Source organism: Zalophus californianus, chromosome 11 (genome assembly GCF_009762305.2).
Source record: "Zalophus californianus isolate mZalCal1 chromosome 11, mZalCal1.pri.v2, whole genome shotgun sequence".
In the NCBI taxonomy this organism is placed as follows: domain Eukaryota; kingdom Metazoa; phylum Chordata; class Mammalia; order Carnivora; family Otariidae; genus Zalophus; species Zalophus californianus.
The window spans coordinates 99176950-99188647 of NC_045605.1; the positions used below are offsets into that span (position 1 = coordinate 99176950).

Here is an 11698-nt window from a genome sequence, read left to right on the forward strand (position 1 = left end):
GAGATAATTTCTATATGGGTTGAAATATATCATTAAATCAATCTTAAATTTCATCAAATAACTGAACTTAATCATCTCAATGCATTGTGATAGATAAAGTTTGGTTCATTTAAGGTTTCTCCTGATGCCAAAGACAATTTTGATCAGTGGGATCCACTGAGACATTTAAAATTTTGAATTATTTGACAACGGTGTTTTTGTTATTTCTTATAAATACAGTATTTGATAGCGATGCTATATTATTCTGAAGTTATTATTAATCTGTTTTTACTCCCTTTTTAGAAGAAACACAAAATGTAACATTTGTTTTCCTAAGCCTGACACATGGTAGAAATGAAGGAGGAGAACTGCACCTCTGTGACAGAATTCATTCTTCTAGGATTAACAGATGCCTCTGAGCTGAGTGCCTTCCTCTTCCTGGTGTTCCTTCTCATCTATGGAGTCACTGTTTCAGGAAATCTGGGCATGATTGCAGGGATTCAGGTCAGCTCTCAACTTCACACTCCCATGTACTTTTTCCTCAGCCACTTGTCCTTTGTGGATTTTTGCTACTCCACGATCATCGTGCCAAAGATGCTGTCCAATATCTTAAACAGGGACAAAGCCATCTCTTTCCTGGGATGCATGGTGCAATTCTACTTGTTTTGTACCTATGCAATCACTGAGGTCTTCTTGCTGGCTGTGATGGCTTATGACCGTTTTGTGGCCATCTGCAACCCACTGTGGTAGTTGGTCACCATGTCCCGGAATCTCTGTATGGAGCTGGTGTCTTGCTGCTACCTCTGTGGGATGGTGTGTTCTCTGATCCACTTGTGTTTAGCTCTTGAGATCCCATCCTATAGATCAAATGTGATTAACCACTTCTTTTGTGATCTACCCCCTCTCTTATCGCTTGCTTGCTCCGATGTCTCTATTAATGAACTGTTGCTATACATCCTGGCCACCTTCAATGAGATGACCACCGTCGTGATCATCCTCACTTCCTACTTGCAGATTCTCATCACCATCTTGAGGATGCACTCTGCAGAAGGAAGGCACAAAGCCTTTTCCACCTGTGCCTCCCACCTCACAGCCATCCTTGTCTTCCATGGAACAATTCTTTTCATTTATTGCCGGCCCAGTCCTGGCAACAGTGTGGAGACTGACAAGGTGGCCACGGTGTTCTACACCATAGTGATCCCCATGCTGAACCCCTTCATCTATAGCCTGAAGAACAAGGATGTGATAGAAGCTCTCAGAAAAGTGGTGAGCTCCAAAATATTTTCCTAAAAAATATTTTCTTATCAGGATTCAGGGTCGCAAAGTGGAGGCTGGTGGAGGGGTGAATGGGTGGGCTGTGGTGTTCGAGTGGAGGGAAGAGGCAGGACGTAGGTGGTTCTCAGTTACAATTTTTGATTCGCTTGCCTCTACTCCTCCTCAATTTGCCTCAAGGGTAGGATTGAGCACATTTCAAACTTAAACCTACCCTTTGCTTTCCTTCAATCTCTAATGTCTTAAATGGATATTAGTAATGGATCCTTAGGATACATTTAGTTTGCTATATAACCTTCATGTGCTTTATGAAGAGCGCTTGAAAATCACACTTTTCTCAGTATCTATTATGGAAACTTTGATCCTTTCCAAAGTTGAATTCCTCCTATTTTATAATGAACAGCACATTGTTGTCTAACAGTTTATATACAGAATGAGATTTCCACATGAGTGTGTGTCTTTTCTTATCTTTTTGTGCCTTTTTTAGATTTATTGCTTATTTCTGGTTTTCTTTATTTTTTTTGTTGTTGTTGCTGTTGCAGTGTCTAGTGCTTTTGGAACTGCAGATATGATCTCATCTGAAAAAATGGAGATAGTACTAATTACTTCCCATGAATGTTAAGAGGATTAAATTACATGTCATGTGCAAAGAGCCTAGAATGATCCCTGGAGGACAATTAGTTCTCCCTCTCCCTCCCTTTCTCTCCCTTTGTCCTCCTCCATCTCTTATATTATATTTATATTTCATATCTACTCTCTGTCTCATATATATACACACAAATATAAGAGTGTGGATATGTGTAAAATCTGCACAAACACACATATAGTTGACATAACGAATAAACATTACTACAAGTATCTGCATCTCTGACTTAGGTCACTCATCACAGGTATTTTTGGTTTGTTTTTTACTTTGAGTCTCCATTCTAACTCTCCATTTTTAATAAAATGCTGTCACTGAAAAGTGGAATTCTAGCCTACTTGTAGAACACATAATGTTTCATTTTCAAGCCAAATTATGGAAGGAGCCCAAATGTCCATCGACTAATGAATGATAACGAAGATGTGGTACCTATTCACAATGGAATATTACACAGCCATCAAAAAGAATGAACTCTTGCCATTTGCAATGACATGGATGGAGCTAGAGAGAATTATGCTAAGCAAAATAAGTCAGTTGGAGAAAGAAAAATACCATATGATTTCACTCATATGTGGATTTAAGAAACAAAGCAGATGAACATAGGGGAAATAAAAAGAGATGCAAACCAGAAAGCAGACTCTTAACTATAGAGAAGAATCTGAGGGTTGCTGGAGAGAGGTTGGGCACAAAATGCGTTAAATGGGTGATGGGTATTAATAAGGGAGTGGGAGAGGGGGAATCTCAATCAGACTTGGCACTGAACACAGAGCCAGACACGGGATTCAATCCCAGAAATCTGAGATCATGACCTGAGCTAAAATCAAGAGTCCATAACCTGGTGATGGGTATTAAAGAGGGCACGTACTGCATGGAGCACTGGGTGTTATATATAAACAATGAATCATGGATCACTACATCAAAAACTAGTGATGTAATGTATGGTGACTAACAACAATAAAATAAAATTAAAATAAAAAAGAATCCATAGCTTAACCACCCCAGCCACTCAGGCACCCCTTTAAAGTGGTTTTAAATTAACTGTCATTTTTAATTATAATCTGAACAAATAAGTAATAAAACCTAGATTATTGTGCCTATTAGGAATGATTAATTTTTTCTAGTACTAGTAATATTTATTATAAAATGGCCAAATAGATATGGGTTCCTAATTTTCAAAAATTGCATGACATTGTGTTTATCTTTCTTCTATCATTAATTTTGCTTGAATGACTTATATATCCTTTGTTCTGTGCTCTGTTTATGGATAAATCCCAAGTTAGTCCAGAAAACTACTGAGAGAAAAATATTAGCTGTTTTTGTTGAAGGTAACATAAAAACTGCACAATAATCTTATATTGGTTCATGAAACAATTTGGAGTGGTGATGTGATTTTAAACTTACAGAAAAAAATTAAAATTAACTTTATTTCAGAAATTTAGATATATAATTATATCCCACACTATTTTATATAATCATATATATTCACATATATGAAACTGCCTTCCTTTACACATTGTCACTTACTTGATTTGAACTCATATGGAACACTTGTAAAAAAGTAACAGAAATATTATATTACTCTTGATTAGAGTCAGTGATGAAAATGAACACCAACCTATGAAATTTTAATAGATGCTTCCTAGTGTTTACAAGGAAATTTAGGTATTCAAATAACTATATTAGAAAAGAGAAAATCTTTTAAAACTAGAAACATTGCTTCCACATTAAGAAAGTAAAACAAACAAAAAGAACAAACAAAGGAAGTTTATAATAGACTAGAACACAAGCCAATATAGTGAAGAGCAGAGATCAATAAGTTTGTACTGTGAAAAGATTAATATAATTGACAAAGTTAGCTAAAATTACTAAGAAAAAAAGAAACAAGAAACAAAATTAATACAATCATTGAGGAGAGTAAACTTAAAGAAATTAAAATGAGTATAGTGAATAGTATAAACAATTTTATGCCAGCAATTTAGTCAACTTACATGATATAGACAAATTTGAAAAAGATCAATTTACCAAAACCGACAATCAAAGAAATAGAAAATCTGAATAGATATGTAACAATAAATTCAATTGGTAATGAAAATATTCCCTTCCTCCCCCTATCAATATCCAGGCATAGATTGATTCACCAGTTGTTTTTACTAAATAAGTATATAAGCAATAGTACCGACTGTTAATTAACTCATATAGAAGATAGAGGACATGATACTCTTTCCAGTTCACATTTTTAGGCCAGTATTCCCCTGATAACGAAGCAAAACAAAGACAACATAAGAAAGAAAACACAAGGGCACCTGGGTGGCTCAGTTGGGTAAGCATCTGACTTTGGCACAGGTAATGATCCTGGGGTCCTGTGTTTAAGCCCCAGATCCAGCTCCCTGCTCAGTGGGGAGCCTGCTACTCCCCCTTGCTCTGCCCCTCTCCCCCACTCTTGCTCTCTCTCTCTCAAGAAAATAAATAAAATCTTAAAAAAAAGAAAACACAAATCAATACCCCTCATCGATATAAACACAAGGATTCTCAACAGAATATTATATCTAATAATGAAATAAAATAAATGCAATAAAACATATAACAGGATTATGAACCATGATCAACTGAGATTTATTCCAGAAATGCAAGGTTGGTTTAACGTATGAAAAACAACGTAATACATCACTTACATATAGAATAAAAGTCAACAAAAATAACATGTCCTCAGTATAGATACAGAAAAGTTATTTGACACCATCCAGCATCCATGCAAGATAAAAATTACGAATAAAGTAGAAGTAGAAGATATTACTTCAATCTACCAAAGCTGTTGCTATCAACACACTTAGTGGTTAGGGAATGAGTGTTTTTCTTTATAGTTAAAAAACAATGCAGGATGTCTACTCTCAGTACTCACAAACAGATTGAAATATTAATAGATTGATAAATATACATAGAAAGATAGATACTTAGATTAATATATATCAATCAGCCCACCAGTCATCCAGATTTGAAGTAAAACTGATTTTATTCACATTATACATGATCTTTTAAGAAGAAAATCCTAAACAATCCACACACATACACACACACATACATGTACGCATACACCCTACTAGAACTATTACACTAATAATTGAATTCAACATGATCACAAAATACAGCATCAATATGTCAAAATTATCTTTTTTCTTCATGGTACCAAAGTGAAATCCCACAGTAAAACTAAGAAAATAAGTTCTTGAAAACATCAAAAAGAGTCCAATACTTATAAATAATAAAACACTACTACTGAGAAACCGAAAATGACAAAATATTGTAATTGGTACTGGTATAAAGTGAGCATATACTTCAGCATAATAGAATTGAAGGTGCAGAATTAAACAGATTTATGGTTGATTGATTCTGACAACGTGCTGAGGTGGTCTCCTGAGGCTGGGTAATCTTTTCAATAAATGGCGAAGAGTAACTGGGTATTCATATGCAACAAAGATAAATTTCAACTTACTTCACACCATGCACAGACATTAGCTCAAAACAGTTCATAGACTTAAATTTGGGAGCAAAAAGGGCAAGTTATATAGCTGAGGAAGGATTTGTGTCCATAATATATAAAGAACACTTACTAATAGAATATAGAAAACCACGTAAAAACTTTTAAATAGGCCAAATATTTGACTAGACATTCATAGAAGTTGTAATCTGAAACAGAAACTGTGTAAGATGGAAAGAGGGAGAGATGCACACCATGAGTTGCAGGTGCTCTGAATGAGGAATTAAAACATGAAAAATGGCCTTAACATAACATTAAAAAAAAAAAGAACACCAATAATCACAACTATCTCTTTGTTTTGACCCACGGATTTGTACTCATGGGGCAACTCAAAAAAAGATAGAGCTTTTCTTCTCTTTTGTTAATTGTGAAAGGTGATTTGGGAGTGGAGAACCAAAGGGAATGGCTCCTCAGCCTTGGCTGCAATCTTTGGCCTAGCAATTTCAGGAACATATTATGTGGTAGCTGAGAGTACACAAATTTATTTACTTGATATTACTTTCTGAACACATATACCTTTAAGATTATATGTGTACAACCAGTGATACATAGACACAAATAAAATACTGTGGCTTAGATTGATATTATAAAATCAGAAGAAGAACACACCTAGAACAGATAACTGATGTAGTCCCATTTGATGGCTCCCAGCATTGGGCATGCACTGAAAAAGTGCAGCCTCAGAAATTTCTCTGGGTTTGTTCTCTTTTTTCATATATTCATTTGAGTGGAAAACCCAGAGAGTCTCAATTGCCTTTATGGGCAATTTATTTTGAGTTGATCCAAGTGGCAACTATCTGTGTCTCCATCATTTCCCTTGTAGGATAGGCATGAAACCCAGAACTGTTTTCTGGCTGGTTACTAGGAAGCAAAAAGGAATTAATACTTGCATAATATTTAGAATAGTTTCCAACACCTAGCAAGGGCTCAATACGTGTGACTTATTCTATAGTTTTCTGACCAGTAGCATCATTAATTTTATGGTATTTTAAAGGAATTCTGATATGGCATTTGCCACCATGCCCTACAGGAAGAATCTAAGGGATTCTGTCATGTTATTAGAAAGGAAGAAATATTCATGCTATTTCATTATGGCCTTATGAGCTCTGTCCCACACATGTGACACTTAGATGTAGTATCGCATAGCACCCATGCTGGGAGGGGGCATGTTTGGTTTTAAACAGTTTTTTCCCAAATTGGGATAATTTAAAAAATAAATAACTGATGATGTGCCATAAAGATTAATTATTAGTTGCATTACATGACATGTAGTCTCAGTTTAATTTTTGTATAGTTTGTTATACCATAGGGATTATTAATTGTTTTGGAGCCTAAGGAGCCCATTTCCCAAGAGCTTAAATTACAGTATAAGTCTCCGTCTGTTGTACACATCTTAACATCTTCAGCACCAAGGACAAAGTGTCTGCCACTCAGATCTGCTAGCTAGAAGTAGCCTCTGGTTACTTGAAAATAGAAATGAACGTATGTTCCCTGTCAACAATTATTTTAAAGTTGTATTGAACTCATCTCTCTTCTAATTAGAGAATGTTTTAACAGGACTTCTATTCGTGTGCAGTTACTGTTTAAAATGCTTTTGTATTTTAGTATACAGAAACACTAATGGTGAATTTAGAACAATTTTCTCTGTAACATCAAATATGGGTGTGTATGAAAGAATAAGAGAATAAGCAAATGGTAGCCCTCTTCTCTCTCTCTTTCTGTTTCCTCCTAACACCTTCTTTCAGACCTGTTTCTGTCATGAAATCAAGAATTTATGATCATGGAAGAGCTCCTTCATTGTCCTAATAATGCTGAGGGTTGCATTTACCAGACTGCCAGACTGTTCACAGACATTCAGGACCTGTGAAGTTTCTCTGCTCAGAAAATGAGATGAATTCTTCTGGAGTTATTCAGAAGTTCCCATGAAATAGTTTCTTATTATCAGCATGGAACATTAGGAAAAAAATTTACCAAGTTGACTTTCCTGTTTAACTGGGAAGCAGGGAAATAACTCAGGTATTTTGTTTTGCTTTTATTTTATTTCCGTTCTTGGCCAGATAATGAAAAAACAAAAACAAAAAACATTGACTACAGGAAAGTGATATGCTTCCACTTCTTTAAAGATAGTTCAAGGGACGCCTGGGTGGCTCAGTCGTCCAGCATCTGCCTTCAGCTCAGGTCATTATCCCAGGGTCCTGGGATCGAGCCCCACATCCGGCTCCTTGCTCGGCAGAAAGCCTGCTTCTCCCTCTGCCTCTCCCTCTGCTTGTGTTCCTGCTCTCGCTATCTCTCTCTCTGTCAAATAACTAATAAAATCTTAAACAAAAAGATAGTTCAAGATATGGAGAAAATAACAAGTTATTCTTCTAGTGCAGAACCTCTTCACTCAATTTGCATTACACATATGTGTAGAGGTCACGAGTATACTTCTCCTGCAGTCTAGAAGGGAGGGCAGAGAATAGAATCCCTCAATGTCTATTTGCCTTTTCTTTAAGGAAAGGTCTTATTGTAGATCCCACTGTATCGAGCACCCAAAATACCCACTTTCCCCAGCCAACTACTTAGAGATCTTGAGAGAGTTTTCAGGCACCTCTCTTTGATGTGGGTAAAGGATGAATATTTCGGTTATAGCCAAATTAAAAATATTGATAGATAGATCTATCAAATGTATTCATACCTCTCTATGTACATCTTTATATACATCTACGTAGGTACACCAAGTAGACTATTTGGTATCCTGTTTTTTTTTTAAGTAACCACCAACTGGATAATTTTCTCTCCCAGATATGACCCACTGTAATTTAATAATTGCTCTACTCTTGGTCATCAACATTTTCCATTTTAATATTATAAATAGTACTGCAATGTACTTTTGGATTAGTTTTTCATGATTTTATTAATGTGATGAAATATTTCTACAACAGCTTATTAAGAATGAAATCACTCATAATATAGTTTTTATTGTTGTCAGGATTAAGAGTTTATTACTATAGATCATTACTATGATAATTGATTAAACCACTTTGTTAATTTGGTTTAAAATTTTCATTTTCAATCTCTATTTTAAATCTCTTGGCCCATAATTCAAAATTTAAAAGGGTTTTGTCAGCTGCAGACCTCAAAAAATGTGTCACACTTCCTAAAAATGGAATGTTAAAAAACTTTGCTTCAAATATATGTTCCTGAGAGACTCAGTGAAAAAAAGTAAGTATATGTTTTATAGAATCGCAGTAGGTGGTACTGTGTTGGCTGAAGTTTCTTAAGGATTTTCAAAGAACAGAGGTTCATTTCTGTGGGGCTTTGAAATGTATCATTGATTCTACTTTAAAATCCATCAAACAATGGAACTTAGTTAATCATCTCGATGTATTGTGATAAAGGTTGGAATCATTTAAGTTTTTTAATGTTTCTGCTGATGCTGAAGTCAAATTTGAAACATTTAACATTTCAAATCTACTGAACATTTAGCATTTCGAATTATTTGACAAATGTGCTTTTGTTATTTCTTATAAATACAACATTTGATATCAATGCTATATTTTTCTGAAGTTAATATGAACTTGTTTTTTTCCTCCCATTTTAGAAGAAACACAAAATCTAACATTTGCTTTTCTAAGCCTGACATATGGCAGAAATGGGGGAGGAAAACTGCACCTTTATTACAGAGTTCATTTTTCTCGGATTAGCAGATGCCCCTGAGCTGAGAGTCTTCCTCTTCTTGGTGTTCCTTCTCATTTATGGAGTCACGGTTTTGGGAAATCTAGGCATGATGGCATTGATTCAGGTCAGCTCTCAACTTCACACTCCCATGTACTTTTTCCTCAGCCACTTGTCCTTTGTGGATTTTTGCTACTCCACGATCATCGTGCCAAAGATGCTGTCCAATATCTTAAACAGGGACAAAGCCATCTCTTTCCTGGGATGCATGGTGCAATTCTACTTGTTTTGTACCTATGCAATCACTGAGGTCTTCCTGCTGGCTGTGATGGCTTATGACCGTTTTGTGGCCATCTGCAACCCACTGTGGTACATGGTCACCATGTCCTGGAATCTCTGTATGGAGCTGGTGTCTTGCTGCTACCTCTGTGGGATGGTGTGTTCTCTGATCCACTTGTGTTTAGCTCTTGAGATCCCATCCTATAGATCAAATGTGATTAACCACTTCTTTTGTGATCTACCCCCTCTCTTATTGCTTGCTTGCTCCGATGTCTCTATTAATGAACTTATGGTGTTCATTGTGGCCACTGTCAATGAGATCATCACCATTGTGATCATCTTCACCTCCTACTTGCTGATTCTCATCACCATCTTGAGGATGCACTCTGCAGAGGGAAGGCACAAAGCCTTTTCCACCTGTGCCTCCCACCTCACAGCCATCCTTGTCTTCCATGGAACAATTCTTTTCATTTATTGCCGGCCTAGTTCTGGCAACAGTGTGGAGACTGACAAAGTGGCCACGGTGTTCTACACCATAGTGATCCCCATGCTGAACCCCTTCATCTATAGCCTGAGGAACAAGGATGTGAAAGAAGCTCTCAAGAAAGTATTGCGATCTAGATTATCTTTTGAAAAACTATTTTCTTAATTAGACTCTGTTTCATCAGAAACTTTTAATGAGGGGCTGATTTTGGGTGGATGTAAACAAAAAGTAAAGTAGGGAAGAATATTATGAGCTGGGGGACTATGCATTCTTTTTTGTTTTCCACTTGCTTATCTTATTAAGCAATATATTATCTCCTTATGGATAATTCAAAGGCACTTGGTGCCTTTGCTCTTCTTCTCCAATCTCTAGTTGCTTTGAAAGGGCTTGGGGTGGTATTGTTAGACTCAATTATTGGTTTGAGATAACTTCAATGTATTTCTCACAAAGTGCACATCGACAGACATGTCTTTTCATCATCATTAAAGCATGCAACCTTTTTTACTAAATTAATTTCATTTTTTACATGGAATGATGTACATCTGTCTGATACCTTATGGTTTTTAATAAAAAGTTTAATAAAAGTTTTAATAAATAAATTTCTGAGAATTTTTTAGTCATTTTTGTTTTTTTAATTACTTTTTCCATTGCAATATTATAATCTTAGGACTTTCAAAACTTCTTTTAAGGGGATTAAGAAGCACAAACTTCTAGTTATAAAATAAATAAGTCACAGGGGTGAAAAGTACAGCAAAGGAAATACAGTCAATAATATTATAATAATGTTGTGTGGTGACGGATGATAACCACACTTATATGGTGAACATGGTGTAATGTACAGGATTGTCAAATCATGAAGTTGTACCCCTGAAACTAATATAACATTGTATGTCAACTATACATCAATAAAATAACAAGTTTAAAAAAACTTTTTCTTCTACAAAATAGAGATAATAGTCTAATTTTCTAATAAGATATCCATGAAAATTAAATGATGTATCTTAAATTCTTATCACTATATATGGTATATTATAAGTGATTAATGAAGTATTTGCCGATATTACTATCATTACTTTTAGTTTTACCTTTTGTTCTCTAGTCTCTTATTTCTTGATTAAATAAGTAGATCATGTATTTGATAGCTTACCTTTCTTAAGTTTCTATTGTTGAATTTTTTTGTTTGTTTTGCCTGATATTTAGTCATTTACTATATTTTCAAGTTTATTACATTCTCAACATATTGATTGCAGTTTCCTGTGGCTTCTGGAAAAAAAAGTGTAAGTTTGGTGGCTTGAAACAATAGACTTTATTCTCTTACAGTTCTGGAGGGCAGAAATTTGAAATCACTGTCACTGGGCCAGGAGGTTCTCTAAGATAACACTTTCCCTTATCTCTTCAAGTTTGTGGGGACTAAGACTGGTATGTTCAAACTTCTCTACTCTCCATCTCTCCTACATTTTCTCACACACATACACACACACACATATGTCTGTGTGTGTGTGTGTGTGTGTGAAATAGCCTCCCTCCCTCTCTTTTTTTAAATGATTTTATTTATTTGACAGAAAAAGAGAGCGAGAGCACAAGCAGAGGGAGCTGCAGAGGGAGAGATAGAGGCAGGCTCCCCACTGAGCGGGGAGCCACTGGGATCATGACCTGAGCCGAAGACAGACACTTAGCCATCTGAGCCACCCAGGTGCCACTAGCCTCCCTCTCTTTTATAAGGTCACCTGTGAAGACATTTACAGCCCATCCAGATAATCTAGGATAATCCCCTGATCCCAAGATCCTTACCCTAATCACATCTGCAAACAGCACCCTTCCCCCAAATAAGGTGGCATTTACAGGTTCC

General features: G+C 35.8%; 1 protein-coding gene and 1 pseudogene across 1 annotated transcript; both read left to right on the top strand.

Annotated features, from left to right (window-relative positions):
- Window positions 1-324: 324 nt before the first annotated feature.
- Window positions 325-1269, top strand: LOC113915042 (annotated as a pseudogene).
- A 7785-nt stretch (window positions 1270-9054) lies between these two features.
- On the top strand, window positions 9055-10014 carry LOC113913569 (olfactory receptor 5L1-like). The gene has a single exon (XM_027577869.1). The coding sequence runs from the start codon at window positions 9055-9057 to the stop codon at window positions 10012-10014; it is 960 nt and encodes a 319-aa protein (XP_027433670.1).
- Window positions 10015-11698: the final 1684 nt, after the last annotated feature.